The sequence below is a fragment of the Vigna umbellata genome, chromosome 2 (assembly GCF_029865625.1).
Source record: "Vigna umbellata cultivar VRB3 chromosome 2, Vumbellata_1.0, whole genome shotgun sequence".
Lineage (NCBI taxonomy): Eukaryota > Viridiplantae > Streptophyta > Magnoliopsida > Fabales > Fabaceae > Vigna > Vigna umbellata.
In genome coordinates, this window is record NC_142166.1 from 50,922,232 (window position 1) to 50,945,972 (window position 23,741).

Below are 23,741 nucleotides of genomic sequence, written 5' to 3' on the forward strand. Positions count from 1 at the left end.
CATAATAATAATATTAATACCAATAATAATATAAACAATACTGATAATTATTCGACAGAAGCATAAGAACATCCACTCAGGGAGCAACCAATCTATACCTCAAATTCATCAAGATACCATAACGGCCTTTAGACAAACAATCTCAAGGTTTATTAGATTACAAATTCTTTTTATGATAACTCAATATAAAATATTATAAAATAAATCCAAAGATAGTGAGATAATAACAAAAAAATATAATTAATTTGAAAATTTCTTAAAATATTAAAAAAAATCTCATGAGTTGTAAGTACAAATTATTATGTAATAAAAAAACAAATACGAAAAATCAGTTGATAGAACATGGTGAAAATAAAAGTATTGTCCTCTTAAACAAGTGTCCAAAATTATAGTGTAAAATAAACAGTTCAATATCTTTAGTTTTTATAGATATAATCATGTTTGATTTTAGAAAAAATGTCTTCTTTACGTGTTGATATTGTTCTGAGTTGTTTTTTACATTTTGTATTTATAAAATAAGATTATAAAATATGATGTTTTATAATTGATAATTGGTTTAAAATAATAAAACTTAATTATCATTGAGTTGTTTGATTATCTTCCAAGTAAGGGAAACTAGTTGTTTTATTGCATGTGAGTTGTATATTTTGATTGAAAATTGTATGTGTTGAATTTGATTCATGTTGTGTTTGGAATTGAATTGAATGGTTTGATAATTTAATTGAGTTTTTTTATGGTGGTTTATTTATTATGATTGAGAAAACTAAAGAGTTGAATAATTGTTCAAATGAGTTTAAGATATAAAAACTCTCTTGAATCATTTCTCTTGAAATATAATTACCAAATTGGGCAATTGATTAAGTTTCATTTCACTTAAATCACAAATATAACAATATTGGTTTAGCGCAAGCTTGGTGCAAGTCTCGAAGCATTTTTGATAAAGACTATTGAGTGTCCCTTTTCATTATTGAGTAATAATGATTTGGTGCTATTAAGTGATGACATGACCCCATTGAGCGCCATCTTGCACTGCAGGTAATTTTAGTTCTAAGTGCGAAGGAGACTAACATTGTGATTAGTAGGGTAATAATCTCTTTGTTTATGGCTATGAAAAGTATAAATATTACTAGAAGAACACATCTACCGTGAAACTCAATATTAAAAACATGTATCAGGATAATTAAGTCTAGAGTCAACTGTTATCTTTTCTTTTATGAGTTTTTAGTACTTTATAAATGTTTATCTTGCATTTGATATGATTCATCTCATTTATGATGTTTCTTCTGTGCACCAACTTATCATGTTTTTTTCTTTTGCTGTTCTTTTGCGATGATCACATACATACAATGCAAGTAAATAACGAAATTTGTAATAATATATCTTTAGTATGAAAGACGAAAATACACTAAAGTGATTTAGTTTTAACCACTTGATTGCATAGTTTATTTTCTTTTGAAAAAATTGAATAGTTTTTAATATTATGGACATATACTGTATTATTAGAATTATTAAAATAAATAATTATATTAATATTTGATATTACTTCTGTTTAAATATATGTATTATAAAAATTTATAATATTATATATTATTAAATGAGATGTTATATAAAAAATAAATAAAAATTATATATAATACAATTTCATAAAGTTCCCTTGCTTTTAGGTTTTCACATTTAACTCATGAGGGCAAATATGCTTTCATGTCGCAATATTTGTAATCAATTCACCATATATCTCTTATATTACTATTACCTTTGACCCTTATTGTGGTTGACAAAACACAAGCACCATGGATGGATAGATAACGAAGAGAAAGCACTTATCACTAATGGGACCATGAGTGGATGTTCCATTATCAACTTCTGTAAGTATCACAATGATGAATAATCAGACATTACCATTCATCATCTCTCTATAGAGTCTACTAAATTCATCCAACAAGTTATTTTAAACACAGTCAATTTTTTACGAATGAAAATATGAAATATCAGAGTTTTGTAAAATATATGAATCTGGACAATAATTACTTCGTGAAAAACTCAGAAACTTCCCTTATAATAACACACATACAGTCTTGCAAAGTCGTATGAAGAGTTTAATTTCCATGTACTATTAGTAAAATTAACTTTATAGTTTAATCAGTGTTATTTATCAAAAGAAATATTGTTCCTTATTTTACCTAACGAAAGTATTAAGTATTATTCCTTCGGATAATTAATTATGAGTTCAATCTCAATATCGTTTGTGTAACTGAAAACATATCTCGCTTTAATGTTTCACTGTATTTTGGGAAATTGGTTTATGAACCATTAAACGAAAGTATGTTTGAAGAAAAAAAATATTATCATTGTATATTTATCAATTATGTTAATTAAATTTTAATTTAATCTTTTCACATTTCTTTACTAATACATAACTATTAATTTATCATTATTATATGATGAAAGTGAGAGGCGTGAAGGAGCGTATAGAAGGCCACAGTGAACCCAAATCCATGGTTGGGTTAAGTTAGAGCGTAGAGCGTAGAGTAGAGAAGAGTATCCGCCGTATGTATATGTACATGTATATATTCATCAACAGGAATCGAAGAAATTACAAATTAAGCACAAAATCAAACGGCTCCATTTCTCAACTTCTCTTCCTCCTTCTTCACTTCTCGTCACATTCTTTGCTTTCTCTATAAACTCATTTCATTTTCGGATTATACACGATTCTTCCTTCTTTCTCTCACACCAGACAGGTATTACACTTTTCTCACTCCATTTTATTTTCCCAAGGGTACATTAAATTCAACAAGGTTCTCTTTCATGTTGTTGTTAGCGTCCTTCTTCTTGAGTTCCATGTTGCAAACCGATCTTTATTTTACTTCGCCCTAATTCGAATTGTGTGTTGTTTGGAGTCAACAACGCAAACGAAACCCGTTTTTCTCAGCTTCCACGTGTGTTTACAATTTCAATCTAAATCAGCACGCAACCGATTGTTGTGTACTTCATGGACCTCGTTTGGCTTTGGTTTCAATTTGCGCTGCACAAAGTGATGTTTCCCATTGAGAAGCCTAGCGTTATGTGAATATACGGCTTTAACTTGTGTTGAACCTAGTTTTATGCTTAATCCTCTTTGAAATGAAATTCGTTGTAACTAAATTTGTGCGTTTTCTCTCATATTAAAGCAATTTTAATTAGAGATGGGTATATCTTAGACTGACAATTCTTCTTCAGTTTCAGTCTCTGGGAAGTCTTGGAAGCTATCTTGATTGACTTAACCAATTATCTTTTTTTTTTCTTTTCCATGGCAGGGATACACAATGATAGGATCTTTTATTACGAGGGTACTTGTGTATGTTCATGCTTTACTAAATCTCTGGCCGTTTTTGTATGATGCGGTTTTTCTTTATTTCTCAAGATTTATTGAATTTGTATATTTTCATCTACTTGTTGATAGGATGGTTTTTGGCTATGCCTTCCCAGCCTATGAGTGCTATAAGGCAGTTGAAAAGAATAGACCAGAAATTGAACAGCTTCGCTTTTGGTGCCAGTACTGGTAGATTGCTTATCCACCATTGGTGTAAAACTTGTACATAGCTGTTGGTAAATGCAATATTGAATTCTTTTTGTACACCCTTGTGTTGCAGGATTTTGGTAGCTGTTTTGACAATATGTGAGAGGATTGGTGATACTTTTATTTCTTGGTAATGGATAGTATCTTTTAATGGATGCAGAGAATGCTATGCCTTTTCTGTGATTATAAAAAGAAAAAGTTTAGTGTGCTTTCCTATTAAATAAGCAGCTTATTTTTCTTGAAGGGTCCCAATGTATAGTGAAGCTAAGTTGGCATTTTTCATATACTTGTGGTACCCGAAAACTAAGGTATGAAATTAACTACTATGGTGGAATCTTGTATTGCTCCATTATTTGTTTCTCTTCAACTTGATGGTTGAATTTGATATCATTACCTGTGTTAGGGAACAACATATGTGTACGATTCTTTCTTTAGACCGTATGTTGCAAAACATGAGCCAGAAATTGATCGCAACTTATTGGAACTAAGGACAAGGGCAGGAGACATCGCAGTTTTGTATTGGCAAAAAGTTGCTACCTATGGCCAGACTAGAGTATTTGACATTTTGCAGTATGTTGCAGCCCAATCAACAACTTCGCCACGCCCTACTCAGGTAGTTGTTGAGCTTATCTTGGCTGGTCTACTTTTATAATCGGCTATACTGAAATTTCTGTGCACATACTTTTATACTTTTTCTATATCATCAGACTTCGTATCTGCTTGATTCTGCATATTCTGGAGAAAGCATCGGATCGTATTTTTGTCAACTTCTTATAACTTTTGGGAAAAAAAATTACTTGAGAAATAAGCTTTCCAAACCACGAACTTGGTTTGCTCTGCTTACCCTTCATTCTTATGTTGTTTAATTCCAGGACACACGCGCACACACATATTTTGACATGTGTGACGTAACTATATATAGATGTGCATGCCTATACCGAATTCATCTAATGGCAGTTAATACTATTATTATAGGAGGGAGATATATTTTGCAAATGTAAAGGATTGCTTTACAATGGTGCTGGTGCTAGTGCTTTCCATGTTGTCATATTGATCAATTATCTCCAATTTCTGCAGCATTATTTGATATTTGATTGATTAGTTCGTATCTGGAAAGAGTATTGTTAATCTGGCATATTATTTGAAAGCTTTTTTTAAAAAAAAAGAGTAGGGTGAGAAAAGTGATTATTTTTCCAAAATAAGTTAATTACGGTTTTTCTTTGCGGTATCAAATGCCGTCATCTCCATGGCCTTTCTCCCATTAAAATCTCTTCAATTTCACAGCAACCATCAACTGCGAGGGTGCGTCAACCCCCATCTACTGATAGCCAACCAGCGGCTGTAACAGAACCACGAGCTGAAGATCCAGCTGCTACCTCTAACACATCAAGTCAGCTCCAGAAAGTAGCAGCAGAGGAACCCTCTACTGTAGCAGCAAGTTTAAAGAGTCAGAAGTCCAATTCTATGCCTGAAAATACCAACCAATCCGTACCTGCCGAGGAAGAGTCAATGCAGAATGTAGCAATAGCACCTTCATCCTCTTCTGCAAATGCAGATGAGAACCCTCCCTTGGAAGATACCATAATGGAAGAAAGTATTAGGGTAACACGAGCTAGACTTAGAAACAATCGATCGGCTGGAATCCGTTAGGACATCAACAGTTTCAACTTTTAGCCTGAAAAAACAATGGTGGGTGTCCAATTGTAAAATTTTATGTAAATCACTTGCCTCAGCTTCATTCCATCTATTGCTTTTTTTCTTTCTTACGAATAATTCTAATTTTTTTACCAGATCTTATCATTCTTAACTCCTTGTTAGACGAAAAAAAGTATAAATGCTCATTTTATTTCTCTAACATACTGACTATTTTCTTCCACTTTATATTCTACTTGTAAATATATAAAACGAAAAAAAACGAATATTTTATATATTGTTTATTTTTAAAATATCAAGCATGGTAACTTATTTAAAGAATTATACGTATAGTTTTATTTTATTGTCTTGTTTATAAGTTTGATCGCCAAATAAATTATTAAACAAGTTGCAGCTATGGAAAAGTGTACATTTACTAGGTTGCATGTGATCCTTCCATGTCGCACTTAGTGTTGTGAATTTCTATGTAATAATGAAGGAAACAAACTTCAAATTTTTGGCGTGCCCCCAACGATGTGCCAACAATGGGCTCTTTCCAAGGATGAATGTTCTAGTAAGGATATTTGATGACTTCTTAAATTGTATGCAGTGATGTATATGTAGTCTTTTTTTTTTCTTGTGCATGTACTAAGGATTTCATGTATTATTTGTAACATGAGAGTGTAGTCCTTTCGTCTGACAGTAAAGATATTAGGTCTTTTGTGTTGGTATCACATATTTATGTCACGTTAATGATCAAGATTTTAGACACTACAGTAGTCTGTAAAAGCGAAGATTAGCAAATCATGTATGATTTTTTTTTCTAAATACGAAATGACCAAGAAATATTTAAATTAATTCATGAGAGATAAATGTTTTGCATGTAGGTGTACCAGTTTTTTTTATTAAAATTTGTGTAAATTAGTATTAAAATATGGATAAATAGTTGGTTGATAACAACAATTATTTATATATTTGTTTCTAGTTCAATAAAAAAAAATTATAACAACTTTAATTTTATTAATTTTGTTTAAATTTTATTGGTGATTAATATGATTGAACATGTCTTAATAATTATCACAGATTTGTTAAAGAGAAAATTAGTGTTAATATACAATTAATTTTGAAGAAATCAATAAGAACCTTCTATTTACAAAATAAAAAATAAAAAGTTAGCTACATATTAACGTTCATTTTTCTTTAATAAAGAAATTTAATAATTATATTGAAGACCAAACATGTATTTAATTTAACATTGATGGAACTCAAACAAAATAATTTTTTTGTAATAAGATTATAATTTTTTTTATATTGAAAACACAAATTTATTAATACTTATTAGACATTGTTTATCCTTAACAAATTTATAAACCTGCATATAACTTTTTAATGAATTGATATTTGATAATTAATGACATTTTTATTTATATATGATTAAATAAACTTGAAAAATACATTTTTAAGAATGATTTTTATAAAAAATTTAATTAAAAATGTATCTATCAACATATTTAACTTTTGGAATGGTGTGAATATTTACTCATAAAATAATTATTAGTTTTTAAAGTAAAAGTTATCTCAATGATGTATTAAAAAAACCGTTAAAAGATCATTATGTACAAATAACTTCGAACTACACTCTCCCTTCCATCAAGACATTTTTTTTACATGAATTTTACTCAATGACCTCTTTGATAAACTTGATAATTGCCAGGAACTGGAACCTAAATAAAATAATTGGTTCTGAAAAACGCATAATTAAACATAGTACAACAACAATACACATTGATATTTTGTATTTGTCAGGCCTGAGGTGGAAGTGAAAACAGAAAGAAAAGCAATAATGAAAATTTTTGTTTGATTTGAGGTGAGAGTTACAAAAAAAGAGAAAGGAAGGTAACCATAAAAGAAAGAATTATCCAAACAGGTGTTCCGATATTTATTTTCAAATTTGGAAATGATTTTCAAAACATATGTTTTATAATTTTTTTTATATTTCAAAATATATTTTTAAATTTAGAATATATTTTTGGATTTCGAAATATCGGAACACTCATTCCTAAATGCATTAAAAGAATAATTTTTGAATTAGTGAATCCAAAATTTTATTTTAATGATATTTTAAAATATAAATAGAGTGAAACTTTATTACTGATAAGGTTCTAGTGATACAAATTCTAGCAGACTAATTTGATTTATTACTCTCAAAGGTTAGAAACTAATTATGCATACACAAAATATATCCAGTAATGTTTGACACTATATGCTTCTGGATTCTAGTGTTGGAGATGAATGAGCCTATACTCAATTTGTAGGAAGCAACTGTTACTAACGAGAATCAGGCGAAGAAATTGTAATGAATTACACTTGCTTAAAAAAATCACGTGAATAAAAAAACAACTTATGAAGGATTACTCAGATGGGGAAATATCCTAAGGATCAAATTATTGGTGGTGTCAATTTCAAGAAATCTCTCACTCTTTGCTATATATATTTTAGATTTGAATCTATCAATTAATTAATGGAGACGTATAATGATATTAGAAAAAAAATTAACAAGAAATGTAGTCATAATAAAGAGCAACATTAATTGTCTGTCAATTAAGTTCTTTTTATGAGATATATGCAATCTGAAAATAAAGGAGTTGTCAAAAAATAAATAGAAGTTTGCCTGAACTCAAAAATTTCATTAAATGATTTGCAACTTTATTAGGAGTTAAATGTGAAACATTTTGTATTTAAAAGTTATAACTCACCTTATTTGTTCGTAAGTTACACGATAGGAAAAAGACAGATTTACAGTTTGAATATACCTTTGTGTCATCTGGAATAATTTATGGTCTATCTCTTACTCATTAATTGTATCTGTTAGTGATGCTTGTGCGGTAGAAAATTCCACTCCACTTACTGCATTAATAGTCTGGTAGCTCGTCTATAGGCAAAATTGGTTTATTTTCTGAACAAAAAACACCAAGAATTGGTTGATATGAACTTTAAAACTGGTCGACTTTCATCCCCACGTAGGATAAAAATCCAAGAATCAAATTCATATAGTAGGGCTTAGTTAGAAGATATTGGTACCCCACAGTTGTGTTAGCCTTACTCCAGGATCTGACTGAAACCAGTAGTCATCTTCCATCTGCAATAAACACAATGACATGACATGTCTTTCCAGATTTTGATATTTTACAACTCACAGCTTAAGTTATACATACTTCAAAATCAGTGGGAGTTATTTCTTGAATTCCAGATGCCTGTGATTCATGAAAATTGAAACTTTCAGAAGTATTTTGTTTATCGTCGTGGCTTTCTAATAATCCCACACCTCTCTTTATGCATTGCTCACTGTTCCACGATGGATCCATTAATTTCACCCGTTTGACACTATCATCTTCATACTTGCAGTCGTCCTTGCTTCAAGGGTTAAAAAGTTCAGCAGTTAGTAGAAGACTCAATACAGAGGAAAAATCACCTTTAAACAAACAAAGATTTAACATAATAATAAAGAAACTTTTGCATGCAATGTTTACCTCAAGAGGTACAAATATATTGGTCCAGTGGCGCTTCTAACAATCATTTTGTATTGCCTTTGCCGGAAAACTGATTCCTGCTCATTTGAGTGAGGAGTCAGTTAAAACTCTGTGATACACCAAACTTTTTGAACAGCCAAGTTAGTCGAAAGTAGATACCACCTCATCAGGATCAGGGACCTCTATGAAACTAGCTTTTGGAGCCTTGATTGCTATAATTTCTTGATTCTGTGAAAATAGTAGATAATAAGTAAAGTGGCCATAATGGTAAATAGATATATCTTCATAAAATCTAAGCGTATAGAAAAAAAAATGACCTGGAAGCATGGAAGACTAAGAATCTCTTCCTTGGTCAAAAAAAGGTACCTAATGATCAAGCAAGCTTACCATCAGGTAAAGAAACCTATAAATTGGAACTAAAATACAAGGCAAGTTGTCAGAAATTCCTACTTCTGAGAGCTTTCACTTTCCTCTAGGTTTCTTAGAAGCTCCTGTTTTTTCCTGAGAAATTAAAATGGTAATTGTTTTAAAAGAATAGATCAACCATATGAAACTTCACGCGATATCACTTTAACAAACAGACCTTATACAATCATCAAGTTCGCATTCCCTGGCATATAGACTTTCAACTTCAGCCTGTATCGAATCAAATTGTCAAAGTTGGACTGAATCACTAACACAAGCAGTATTGGCAGGTGGAGCTAAAATCCTAAGAGCAACATGCATTTTAAACTAAAATTGGTGATCAATTACATCAGTCCAAGGCACGAGCAGAAGTTGGCTATATTATCTGCATAGGCATATTTAGTTCAGGATAGAAGTGGCGAGACCAATACATTCGATCCGCAATATGAGGCTTATACCCTATCTATATTTAAATAGTATCATAAGAAATGGAATCATGTTACATTCAGATTTTGCCTCGACCAAGAAGCTTATTAAAAGGTATCTATCATGGATTTGTTAGACACACTAACGTCATACAGACACATGTCAAGCATAAGCTTGAGTTTCTACATAACACAGATACTCATACAAGTGATCCTTTAAGATGCATTTATGTGACCTGAAAATTTTCTTTTCGCTTCTAGAAAAAATGCCTCAAGCAGTTTAAGTTGAAAATTGCTGGTATCAACTTGAATTTTATTTTGATCAATCTCTTCATGCTGCTCTTAACTGTACAATTATGAAGAAATATTTTGAACATACCATACCATGGCTTCAAAAGAGGCAAAGTAGGTTTTCATTTTTCAATTATATAATCGAATGTAAAAATTAAGTCATGTTTACACTTCAAAGCAACCATGCAAGCAGTCTAAAAGCAGGAGATTTGAACAGAGTCCTTTAAAAAAGATCCAAACCTTTAGACCGTTAATTTGGTTCTCCAGTTCTCGTGGCCCAAGTCCATCACATCCCCTGCTCGTAAAACACAACGTGTATCATATATATAGGAAATCTGATAAAAGAAACTTCAAAGTAACAAACAAAATCATAATATTTACTTCCACTGTATATGATTTTTTGAAGTTTTCTCTATCAATCCTACTCCTTCAAGAACATTTGTAATGTCATAGATTCTCCTTTTCTGAACCTGACACAATTAATTTTAGATATATTATAAAACCAGAAATTAAAAAACCATGAAGCAGAAGTGCATGTACTAATAGCACAAATAGAAAATTTTAAATTAAAAGAACTGGAAGAGAAGATCAAAATAAGCCTGACAAAAAGGTCCTTCTGTGAACAAAACTATGAAAGACATTTCTATACCTCCAGGATCTCAGCAGTTTTGTTAAGATCAAGGGTGCCATCCCTAGCATCTTGGATCAAGCTCACAAATTTCTTTGTCAACAGTCCTGTCCATGGCATATTATAAGCATTATAAAGAGAGTCAGCTTGACAATTGAGTTAAAAAGGGAAAGTGGAGTAATACTTGAGTATAGACATACCTAAGGAACTGTCATAACGACAGTTGTTAACCGCAGTTGAATTAGGGGAATCTGATAAGGAAAATGCACCCAACATAAACTCCAGCAAGATAATAATTATAATATAAAAGCAACAGAATGAAGAGTTTAACACAATCATAATCTAATAATCTAAAAGAGTGTTACCGGCACTAGGTCTTTGAGTCCCAGATTTTGTGTTTCTAGAAAGTTTTGATTTACCATTTTGCTTTCCTCTTTCGGTAGACTGGGTTTGAACTGGAGGGGGAAGATAAACTGTTTTACTCGTGTGAGAAGCCACTTCGAGATTACTTCTGTGACTACTTTCATATCTTTGACTCGGCTGCATATGTAGTTGAAAGTGAACATTAAAGTCTTACAAAAACTACAATTTGGCGGAGGCTCATAGTATATTTCTAATATCTAAAGGAAGGAAAACAAAATTCAATTATAAGCTTACAGAGAGCCAATATTTTTATCACTGATAAATACATAAAACACTGAATTCGCTGAAAGCGTGGACTCATCTCTTATAATCCAAAAACAATTTATTAAACTGTGTGCCGAGGAAGAAATCATATGAGTAGGTGAATGTTAGATGTTACAACTGAAATGAATGCATTGTGTGACAACGAAAACAGTGTATAATTTGCATGATGAGATTGTGTTAGTTGGAATCAGGGACACGATCTATCCATCCGATCATGAACAGAAAATGAAAAGCCGACAGAAATTGAAAATAGGAAACTCACGAAGAAATTGGGAAAAAGAGAATGGGGAAGGGGAGAAATGTGAGAAGGGGAGTGCAGCAGGTGGAATTTAAGTTGAGATGGATGAGAAGGGTCGTGGGATTGATGATGATCCTGGCCGGAAGTCGACATTAACAGAGAAAATAAAGGGTTTGGAAAACAGAGAGAGCGGGAGTAAGAGAGGTAACAGCAACACTGTTATATAGTAAGGAGAAATGAAAGAGGGTGAAAGTGAGATTATGAATTTTGAAACAAACAAAAAGGAAGAGATGTGTTGTTGAATGAAGAGTGAGTGATGAGATATTGAGATGAGACTGAATGGCCGCCAACACTAACGCAAAAAAAGCGGTCAATTGAGTTCGAATGTACACGCTACCCCGCCTTTTGTTTTCCTTTTTTCTCCTTCTCTTTTATTTGGGCCTCTCTCTGCCCTATTTTTCCTGGGCTCTATGTGTATTAGATGAATGGGTGTTGATCCCTCTATCACCACATTTTTCTCCCTCTACCTTCCATTTATTATTTTGGCCCTAAAATTTTATTTTTAAGGTTATTTTTTAATTTTATCTATTCACAACCTATTCCACTAATAATCTATTCTAGTGCCCCGTACATGAGTAAAATATTTTTATTTTATTTTAACATTATATTTCTTCCTCTCTTTCTTTTACAAGTTGCAAAGGTTGGTAGTGGTGCAAATAATTATCAAGCAGTCTCCCTCTCGTGGTGCAGTGTCGCTCTCGTAGTGCAGTGTGTGGAGTGGTGCAGTGTATTGCTTCCTCAAGGTGTGTATTCAAATAAACCTTCAAATAAAACCCTAAAATAAAAAACGTAACCTTTAAGACACATCCTTCAACGGATGTCAAAATCCTTCAACAGATGTCAACATCCGTTTAAAAGTTACGTTTTTTATTTTAGGGTTTCTTTTATTAGTTTATTCTTTATTTTGGAAATATTTTAATAATTTTTGATTTATTATTTTTGAATATATTTTTAATGTATTTTAATAATGTAAGGAAAATGAAGAAGAAAAAAACGGAGGAGGAGAAGTGAAACGGAGAAGACAGATTGGGTTGCAGAGTAAAACGAAAGACAAATTATTAAACGAAAATAAGAGATGGAAAGATTGGGTGCAGGAGTAAAGTAGGAGAACTAGGTTTGAAATAAATAAAAATAATAAAAGTAAAAAATTTTAATCTGATGATATAATTGGAATTAAAATAAATTGGGGAGGTGGAGAGAGAAAGGTGTGGTGGTAGAGGTAGCAACACCCTAGATGAATAATATGAAATATGATCCTTTCTATAATTCACTTGAATGATATTGCACAAAGAATAATATTAAATTAGTAATAATTAAAATTTAACATAAATTTACTTTTAAAATTTAATTTATTAAGTTAGATGATGGTAAATAATATTCATGATAATGATATAAATTATTATGTTATAGTAAATGAAATATCTTTGTACAAATGTGATGATAAAATTATACTTGAGTTAAAAATTACAAATAATTATATAAAAATATTAAAAAAATCAAAATGATCAAATGTGATTATTGGAAATATTTCGATGAATCATTTGATACATCATAAAAAGGAAAGCAAATATATAATTAATGGTATAAAAAAAAATTCTTATATCAAATTAGCTTAATTGTTGAGAAGAAATGAAAATTGTTTAACAAAAGTTTTCAACCGAAACATAAATTAAAGATTAGAAGAAATAACAAGTATAAGGTTTTTATTACCTAGGAGTTAGATATATTTTTGTGTAAAAAAAAACAATAAATAAAAATATTAAAAATAAATAATATTTAAATGTAAAATATAAAAACTATTTGATTTGAGATAACTAATAATATACTATTTGAACATAACCATTAAAAAAAATTGTCATAATGAAAAAAGTTAAACGAAAGGAAGAAAAACGTGTAATAAAAAATATATAATTAAAATTAAGAAAATAATATATATATATATATATATATATATATATATATATATCACTTAATAAATTATAAGTATTTTAATAATCTAAATGAAAACAAAAAGGAGGATAATTATGAGTATTATAACAAATATGAAACTAGCATAAGTATGGAGACAATTAATAGGTACATATCATCACTTCACATATCTAATAAAAAAATTAAATATTATTATACACATACTCGTACTAACAAAAGTGAGAATTTCTCAACAATAAAAATGATATCACATAATACTCAAATAGAGACGAATTTACTAAATTTTTTTTTTCAATTTATTCTATTTTCTTATTTTTGAGCTTTTAGTTTGAATTTGTTTTTGTTTATTTCATTTATTAATTATAATTTTTAAATTTGTTCGTTTCAAAATTAACTTTATTTTCGTAATTCTACCAACAAGATTTTTATCCATAAAATTTTGATTTAAAATTTTTTAATTTATTTAAAATGCATTATTATTATTGAATTTTTCCTTCGTTTTGTCTTTGTTAAGAATTGGAATTTTTTTATAAGTATAAAATTGAAAGAATGTTTTCTTTGATTTTATGCCTAATGAAACTCATGTGATAAATGAAATGAATATTTGAACTAGATTTAATTTTTTTTAGTTGAATTTATTTTTTGTTTAAAGTAAAGATAATAAATATTTACTTAAACTTCTTTCATTAGAAGTGATTTTATGGTGTATTTTTCTTAAGATGGATTCGAAAGATAATGAATAAATGTATTTGAAGATAAAAAATTTGTATTTGTTTTGAAGAATTTGAAGGTTGAAGGTTGAAGTGAGTGAATATATGAGTAAAGTTGGTGAAAATTTTGATAAATGTAATAAAGTATGTTTTTTAATAAATGAAAATGTAAGATTTTTATTTTATATATATATATATATATATATATATATATATATATATATATATATATATATATATATATATATATATATATATATATATATATATATATATATATATATATTGGCAGAAAAATACATAAGATATGAATTTTAATAAACATAGAATGACAAAAGACATCGATAGTATTTGTAGATAAAATACGGATGACACAAATATTTATCATTTGTAAATAAAGAATATTTTAATACTTATTTATAAATAAATATATCATACTATTCATACTCTACTCCATCATGGGTAAAAAATTTAATTTATATTTATTAAATTAAATTTAATTAAAATTAAAATTAGTTTATATTTTACACGTTAAATTTAATTAAAATTAAAATTAAAATTAAAATTTTCAACGCTCAAATGTGCATAGAGGCTGCATCCTTAGGCACCGCATTGCTGCACAACTGGAACCATTGGTATGGGTTCTGCATCATGAAACATGTCTGGATGATTTCTTTATCATTTTTACACTTATCAGAGTTGCTCTAACAAAAAGCAAAAAAATACTCCAATAGTGACATGAAAGTGCATGAAACGTGGTATTAAAACAGAGATATTTTTATAAAATCATAATTTTTATATACATTGAAATGGCATTATGGAATAATCCCATAATTTTTCTTCATCATCACTTCCAAATTTCGCGAAACAAACACAAGAGTTTGGAATTAATTTTGAGGTTATTTAAATCCACTGCTTATTTTAGAATAATGAGAATAACTTTTAGATATACGAAAGAAGATTAATTGGAGTGAATATGAATATTTATTTTACCGAAAACTCTGAATTAGACGAGTTTGTTGTGAGTTCGAAAAAGTATATGTTTCTTATGCAGAAATGACCTCATCCTATCCTAAGTCTGTTATTTTTAGGTGAAACAAGTACAAGACATAATGATTAATGGCTCAAGAATTAATCATCATTACCCCAAACCTTCACACTAATCATAAAATTCATAAGACACAATGTTCAACTATTCTCATTCATTCATTATCATCACCACGTTTTACATTCTCCAGCCCTGATAAATTAATCATACATATAATGGAACCATATTATTATTATATGTATGTTCATGAACTTAAGATATTCACTGAATTTTCATGCTATATTGATTTCATAAGATGTAGCAAACTATACAGCCAAAAAAGCAATTGGCTAATTTTTACGAACTGCGGCGAACTTTTTTAGGTATTAGGAAAAAAGTTAATAAAATTCAAAACTGATTATGTGATTAATCAAAATCATAAAATTAATTAACATACATTGATTTCTTTCCAAAGCTTGTAAACGATTTCTTAAATAAACTTGTAGGTTAATTTGCCTCAACACAGAATTTAAGTGACTTTATTTGGACCATTATCGGCGTAATCGTGGTTATTTTATTCAACTTAAAATGAAAATATTCATTGTTTCTTCTTAAAAACTTGCCAAAAGAAGGCCAATGATTATATTCTTAGCTTCTAATCTACTACCAATTGGTAAGTAATCATATGTTCTTACGAATCATATTAATGGATTAATTACTTTAACATAAACGAATATCAATAATATATACGTAGGGTAAGGTCATGCCAATGTGCTATTAGTATGATTCGTGGAGGGGAAATCTTAAAGGAAAGATTAGGTTTTTCTTTTCTTTCCAATTTTAAAGTAATTTTTTTTATCAGTTTAAATTTTGCAGAGAGGAAAGAAAATAAACTCTGAAAAGTAAAAGAAAAATTTATTGATTTTATCTCTGATTTAATGTTAACAAATTCAGAGAGTGTGAAAAAAGCAAGATTCAAAATTTTATTGTGCATCAATTAAACCGCCTAAAAATCAAGATTTTATTTTTACTTCACGTACATATTTTTGATATTTTGCAAGTGTTTATACATACATATACATGTATACATACATACATATACATATATATATATATATATATATATATATATATTTATATATATATATATATATATATATATATATATATATATATATATATATATAATAGTCATTTTTTGTTACGAGTAAGTCATATTTAATTTACTAACTAATTTTATTTATTATGAGTTAGTTTAAAAGTTTATATACAATAAAATTTCATTAATCAACTTTATTTTGACGTACAATATGCTTTCCAAAATATAAACAAAGTTTCCAAATAAGATTGTGTGTTTATAAATATTCTATAAATTTATTCACAAAACTCAGCATATAAGTTTCTAAAATTAATAATTTAATTTACAAATATTGAGGAACTAAGTTTCAAGCATATTTTGTTGCAATTTTTTTAACATTTAATTTTAGAAAATAAATAGATCAATTTTTTTACGCCAGGTGCTTCAAATCACGAAACAGTATACATTTAACTTGAAAAGGGATTTAAGTTGCACTGTGAGATTTAATCTTTGAACCCCAACAATATGATGGTCAAGACATAAGTTGCAATGAGTTGGCTTCTCAGGTTGATTTTGTTTTTAGATGCTTTGATTGATTGTTTATTTTTGTTATAATTATGTTATTCGGTGACTGGTCGAAACCTTGTTTAAGAAATTAATTTAGTTTCACTTTAATTAATTATTTTTTGGGATGGATTATTCTTATTAATTGTTATTAGACAATAATATTATATATATCACTCTATGTTTATTTAACTAAAGACTATATTTTTAATAGCTTGTTTGTTAAAATAATTATTTCTTTTTAATTTATAAAAATATTAAATTAAAAATATATAGACGTCTATTCTCGACTAGACGTCGGGGACCTCACTAATATGACGTCCATTCGATTTAAAAATTAATATTTGCGGTGCATATAGACGTCGGATGTGGCGGGATCCGTCGTCTAAACGGCGAAAAAAAAATGACTTTTCACATTTTGACGCATATAGACGTCGGTTAGGAGGGTGCCCGATGTATAGATTAACTTTTCACCTACCTTGTCAGTCATATAAACATCTGTTACAGGGGGACCGACGTCTATAATCGTATATAGACGTCGGACTGGTGGGATCAGACGTCTATATGGCGGAAAAAAATGACTTTTCACCTACCTATCAGGCATATCGACGTCGGATAGGGGCCCCGACGCCTATATGCCCAACTTATTTACGAAAATGCCACCGGTCAATAATTTACGTTGGTTATTTTGTGGTCCGACGTCTACGGTCTACGGGGTGACCTTAAAAGCCAATTCTGTACTAGTGCTAGTTCCTTTTCAAGTGATGTCCAATTCTTCTTTCGTTGTTTGTGCGTCTCAAGAGACCCGACAAACTCTTTAACTATGAACGTTGATAGGTTTTTGGACTCCTGAGTCCCACACACCACATTTTCAAAGTTTCTTCGTTCAACAACCTCATAATCTTCCCCACCACTTGACTACCGGGATGTGCCTCTTTGTTTTTGTCGAGTTGGTTGACCATGGTTTTAACTCGAGTAATCTACTTAACTACTTCCTCTATCTCCTTCATTCTTCTACTCTTTAACTCTCCTTTGAGTGTTTGAAACCTCATTTGCTTCACTCGATCATCTCCTTTATATGTCTTTTCTAAAAAGTTTCACACTTCTTTTAAAGTTTTTTCACTTGCAATCTCCTTAAAGTCAAACTTGTCCACAACTTCATACATAATTTATCAAGCTACCTTGTTCTTTGTATGTAATTTTCAACACAATCATCTAAGCATTCAATTAATTTATTAATTTATGATGTTTTTATTTATTTTACATGACCATTTTTCATTGCCTTCAAATTTTTATAAAAGGCAAAAAGAGCTTTTATTCTGAGACTCCAATGATAATAATTGAGTACTTCTTTTAATTCGGGTGCGAATACACTCTTTGTAAGACTACCCATCTCTCACTCTAATTTATAGATTCTAATTTATCTTTTCATTTCAAAGTTTTAAACTCTCCGATCAAATTAAAGATCATAAAATAACCCATTTAAATTTATTCTATTTAAGTTTAACTCACAGCTTTAACGTTGGACATGTTGGATGGGTTCCACAAATGTTACAAATGATTGTTGTTGCAGATCCGTCAAGGTTTTATATTTGAGGCAGAGTGGACCGATCATCATTCTTCCCCTTTTAATAAACTTAACCGCTAAACAACAAATCATCAAATTTTAATCTTCCCTTCAGATGTTAATTCAACAAAATCAACCAAACCAAACAAAGAAACCAAATTCAGAGGACAGGAAGGCCATGCAAATGATTTGGCCACATGGGAATACTTTTTTGCCTCACACTATCGAATATAATCTCAAGCTTTAAATGCTCAACAAAACCTCAACTATAAACTATATATTTCAAGAAGGCTCTGTCATTCTGTGAAAAGAGAGAAAAATGCTGAAGAACAACGCACTTAGAGGAACAGAGAATTTTGTTGTTATTCAAATAAGAGGAGCTACCGAAGAAGCATCGCCTGAACAAACACCTCAACCTCCTCCCAAGTTCAACAACCTCTCTGCCATGAAGCTCTTTCAACGCTTCCGCAAGATCTTCATGCGCTTTGTTTTCTCGGTACCTTCTCGCCGCTCCAAGGATTCAAAGCACAAAGTTTCCGACCGGTTCGAACCGCCCAAGACTTCATGCAGTTCTTACTATTCCTCTTACTCGCATTACAACGAGGCCATTGCTGATTGCATCGAGTTTTTCAACAAGTCAGCACAAGATGGCATTTTCGACGGTCGAAAATCTGATGTTGTCTGAGTCCCACATCATCCGACCTTTGATTAATGTTCTGTACCCGTGCTATGTCGCCATCACACGTCCTTCATTATACTTACGATTATATATTTTTTTCTTATGCACAGTGATTGATGATGTATATGTAAATGAGAGAGCATTGTATTTTGCATAATGGAGTTACTTCAATTCCTTGGCTTCTATTTTACTTGTTGATATTTCAATTCCTGGGTAATGTTGAATGTTAAGTTGTTCTGGGATGATGAATAATGAATTGCAAAACAAAATTACTATCTATAAAAATGGTTTTGAAGTGGATCTACCCACCCAAATTTCAGCTTTTAGGTATTTCCCGGAGCAGAATATATTATGAATATCCCATCATCTGTAATGATGAAAATAGGATTACATTAGGCATACAATAAAAGTAGCGCATTATAATAAGGTCAGCATTATATGAAGAACCTACTTTTCCAGTGTTCGCCTTATGTTTCTCTCTCCAACTTACTCATCACACTCAAAATATTTTCATTCCCTAGTTCTTTGTTTGGTTTGGAAATATATAACAGCCAGAAAAAAATGAGAGAGAAGAGTCACAAATTTATAAATATTGCTACTGTGATACAGAAAATGAATTTTTTTTTTTTAAATTGCTGGAAGAATACGTAAAAATATTTTAATGCAACATGGATGCAACTTGGTTTGAAGGTATTATCTTCTTTGGACGAACTTTGGATCGGTATTTTTATAAAAGTAGAATAAAAATAAATAAATGACTTTTAAAGCTAAAATTAAACTTTTATCTACTTAGATTATACATAAACTTTCTTTTTGTGAATGCTTGTGTTTTTTATTTTATATATAAAACAACGTATGGTATGTTGTTTAACATAAATTATTTATGTTGTTATGTTTTTAAAATATAAAGGAACTTTTTTAGAGTAAAAATATAAGGAGCTTTCTTGACAGTACATTGACCGTCCTCCACGGAAATCCAACAATAATCCTAACATAGTTTTATATAGGATTAATGTCTCAATAAGTTCCTATTTTTGTCCAGAATTTCAAATAGGACCTTTTCTTTTTTTGCGTTTTAATTGGGTCCTTATTTTTGTAAAATTGAATCAATTACAGGCTCACCATTAAATTGGGAAAACGGCCGTTTAATAGTGGCATTATAAACATGTTTGAATGGTATTTTGTATTAAAAAAATATTGCAAACAGGGGAAATCAGATTTAGACAGGGGAAATCATATTTACTTAAAAGGGCAAAGTGGGAAAAGAAAGAAAATAAGTGCAACCCACCAACTGAGAAATCAATTTGAAGCTCAGAAACGAAAACAGAAATCAAGATCCCAATTCAAACATTGCAATTTCAATTACATCAAAAAATCCCTAATTTCCCACTTTCAGCAAAACCCGATCTCCAAAATTAGATAACAAAAGGAACCCTAAATTGTAGAGTCAAGAATTTCTCAATCACAACTCGTCGTTGACGTTGTCATCGTCGGATAAGGCAATCACTCGCCCTCGCTGTTGTCTCCGGAGATCACTCCTGACGCATTGTCGTCCTCTTCTCTCACCACCGCGACGTTGTTCGCACATAGGCTCGGTCATAACTGAACCCACATCCACCATTGCGGGTTGATTCGAAGGAGGAAAGCTTCCGCGACCCCCTCAAAGCACCGTCGGGACGCCATCGCTGCCGCACCCTCATCGTGCCACGTGGAAGGGTATGCGTCCTAGCCACCGATAAGCTTATCCCCTACCTACAAAACCCCTAGCAGAACCAAGAAGAAGAGAAGGAAGGAAGACGTCTACTTTTCCTACTCCGCGAGTTCGAACAAGGTCGAAAGGAGCAACAAGCTCTAAAGCGAAACACGCCACTGCCGAAAACCACAATTAGATCTTCTCCCCTACAAGGCCGCAACCATGGTACAAAGAACCAAGAAGAGGAAGATGAAGAATTTTCCTGTGTGCACCGCCATACTCCCATTGCTGGAGTTTTTGGTTCAAGAAAAGAAAATAGAAAGGGAATGAAGTTTCCCAGAACCCTAAAACTCATCTATTAATTTAATTTGATTTCTCAAGTTTACCCTTACTTAAATTTTATTTTCCCAATGTGTACTCTATTTTTTAATTCAAAAATTAAAAAAATACACTTCACACACCTTTTTAAGGCCACGTCAGTTAAAACTATACCGTCAGCGCGTCATATATCACCTTCCTTAACGCCGTCTGATCAATTTGACAAAAAGGCCCTATTGGATTCAATTTTACAAAAATAAGGACCAATTGAGACGCCAAAAAAGAAAGGGTCCTATTTGAGATTCTGGAAGAAAATAGGGACCTATTGAGACATTAAACCTTTTATATATTCAATAAATTATTTTTTTCCAGCTAACTCAAGGATTTTTTCTTTTTATTGAGTATAAAAGACTAAGAATAAAATCTACCAAAAAATAATAACATATTTAAAATATTATTTCTACTTCATTCAATAATCTCACATTGTTTAGAAGTCGAAGTTTATGATAGTTAAAATATTATTTCTACTTTTTAAGGTAATTTTTAAAATAATAATAGAATTGTATGCTAAAAAACGAATAATACCTAAAATGCATTATGACTAATTTTAACAATATCACTCAACAGACTTAGGATCGAAACATTGACACTCATTGTAGGACTGATAACGAGGTTCTAAAGCGAACCATCGATCCCTTAAGCCCTCCATTAGAGACGATCCGTCATTCCTCATAGATCTCGATTGAGGGTTTATATTCCTTTCACATTCAATAGTACCATGTGGCTTGGGAATTAACGTCAAAGGTAGTTTAAATACTTATTTCACCTTCTGAAGTATCTTCTTTTAAAGATAAAATTATAAAAAAACTTACAAAACGAACAATACCTCAGATAATGAGTGACTAACCATAACAATATCATTCGACATTTGAAGACAATACCTCATATGATAAGCTTGAGATCAAAACATTAATAAAAATAGTCCCTTGAGTCCAATTCTAAAAATGTTACTCAAGAAACGTAAAACAAAACTTCATTTTTAATAATTTTACATTGATTGAAAATATGATGTTAGTAGTAATCATGATAATTATTAAAAATTTACTATACATCTAAACCTAAATCAAACAAAATCCAATCAAATTGGAATATCATTCTAAATACACAAACGTTCTCAAAATCAATTGCACCCATCTTTAACCATTTAAATATTTAAAAAACTGAATTTATACTTTTAAGTATAATTTGAATTTAAGTAATTTCGGATATCTTCATTATAAGATCTGTCTTATTTTAGTATATGAGAATCCTGTTATGTCTCATTATGAAATCTTACGTAACTTTTGTTCTAATACAAAAATTGTATAACTTATATTTGAATATACTTTTATTAATATTTTAATTATAAATATTTTTAAAATATTTGTTTTTGGGTTAAAGATAACAAATCTTAAATTTTATGTCCTAATAGTATACTCTAATATATTGGAGAAACACTTACATGTGCTTTTTGGGTAATGTTTTATTTGAACAAATTGTTTATCTTCTATATTACATTAAACCGAGTCATGGCTTTTGAAAGAATGCACGTAAATCTGTATTAAGGATTATCAATATTAGTTGAAATTATTATAATTAATATATTATTATAATTATCTACAGTAATAATAACTAATATTATTGTAAAAAAACAATGAATAATGATAATAAATTTTTATTATAAAAATAATGATTTTAATATTGATTTTTATTATAATTATTATAGATGATATATAATCATTTTTTTAAAATAATATGTTTGAAATTTAAATATTTTGACTTAGAAAATACTAATTGATAAATAAATAAATAAAATGACAAAGGTAAAAGATAACAAGGATAAAATGAAAGAAAAAGAAAGAAGGAAAAAGTTCAACCAATACAGTAATAAACAACTATACTAAATGCAGATCAATTATTTCCATCTAGATCTATCCATTCTTATAACATTTGTGCTATCTTTTAAGTCTACCCAAACAGTTGATTATTGGTCTTAGAGGTCTGAGAACAAGAAAAATCACTAGTGCAGAACGGACTATAGACGTCCGTTCTGTGGGTCTTTTGACGTCCGACCTCCAACGAACGTCTATGTGGGTGACGTCTATGTAGACGTCCGTTGTGTTAGGCCGGACGTCTATATAGACGTCTGTTGTGTCAGGCCGGACGTCTATATAGACGTCCGCTGTGTCAGGCGGACGTCTATATAGACGTCCGCTGTGAACCTCTCGGACGTCTATACACTACTGCAGAAAGGGCTTTATTAGACGGGTTATTTAGGGTTATTTATGGGTTATTTAGGATTACAGGGTTTGGACGTTTGTTTGTGCACTGCAACACGTCTGAAGAGCAGATTCGAAATGAAAATGGAGGGAGATGGAGGAGTAAACGACCTAAAACGTAGGCCAAAAACGCCGCCCAAGAACACGCTACAAACTGCACAAAAATGCACAGAAAACGACTTTTAATCGGTTCAAATGAAAGATATTTCATCACTGAACAATTTAATCGGAATAAAAGTAAGATTAAATGGTCCAAAACAGATAAAAACCAACCTGGAAATGCAAGGCGCAGAGGGAACTCTCACGGGTTCGCATAACTCCTCGCGGGTTCGCGTTTTGGTTAGTAAGTCCTTATTTTAAATGTCTTTTGAACGTCCGTCCTGAAGGGGGACGGACGTTTAAT

General features: G+C 30.4%; 3 protein-coding genes across 4 annotated transcripts; 2 read left to right on the forward strand and 1 right to left on the reverse strand.

The window, feature by feature from the left end:
* Positions 1–2,561: 2,561 nt before the first annotated feature.
* On the forward strand, positions 2,562–5,366 carry LOC124826870 (putative HVA22-like protein g). 2 transcript variants are annotated; one of them, XM_047299814.2, is made up of 7 exons: positions 2,562–2,741; positions 3,297–3,329; positions 3,443–3,541; positions 3,633–3,689; positions 3,804–3,867; positions 3,963–4,172; positions 4,844–5,366. In XM_047299814.2, exons 3-7 carry the CDS (start codon positions 3,444–3,446, stop codon positions 5,207–5,209), a joined length of 795 nt encoding a protein of 264 aa, XP_047155770.1. In that variant the 5' UTR covers positions 2,562–2,741; positions 3,297–3,329; position 3,443; the 3' UTR covers positions 5,210–5,366. The 2 variants fall into 2 exon arrangements, with proteins under 2 accessions (XP_047155770.1, XP_047155769.1); XM_047299813.2 differs by having other exon boundaries at positions 2,563–2,741; positions 3,297–3,337.
* A 2,501-nt stretch (positions 5,367–7,867) lies between these two features.
* Positions 7,868–11,679, reverse strand: LOC124826869 (transcription factor E2FC-like). The gene is made up of 14 exons (XM_047299812.2): positions 11,420–11,679; positions 10,836–11,010; positions 10,671–10,721; positions 10,492–10,577; positions 10,224–10,312; positions 10,083–10,137; positions 9,305–9,357; positions 9,172–9,222; positions 9,039–9,087; positions 8,884–8,949; positions 8,722–8,798; positions 8,407–8,605; positions 8,273–8,330; positions 7,868–8,147 (listed from the first exon to the last, which is right to left on the reverse strand). Exons 1-14 carry the CDS (start codon positions 11,546–11,548, stop codon positions 8,104–8,106), a joined length of 1,182 nt encoding a protein of 393 aa, XP_047155768.2. The 5' UTR covers positions 11,549–11,679; the 3' UTR covers positions 7,868–8,103.
* A 6,949-nt stretch (positions 11,680–18,628) lies between these two features.
* LOC124826863 (uncharacterized) lies at positions 18,629–19,265 on the forward strand. Its single transcript, XM_047299806.2, has one exon. The coding sequence runs from the start codon at positions 18,650–18,652 to the stop codon at positions 19,013–19,015; it is 366 nt and encodes a 121-aa protein (XP_047155762.1). The 5' UTR covers positions 18,629–18,649; the 3' UTR covers positions 19,016–19,265.
* Positions 19,266–23,741: the final 4,476 nt, after the last annotated feature.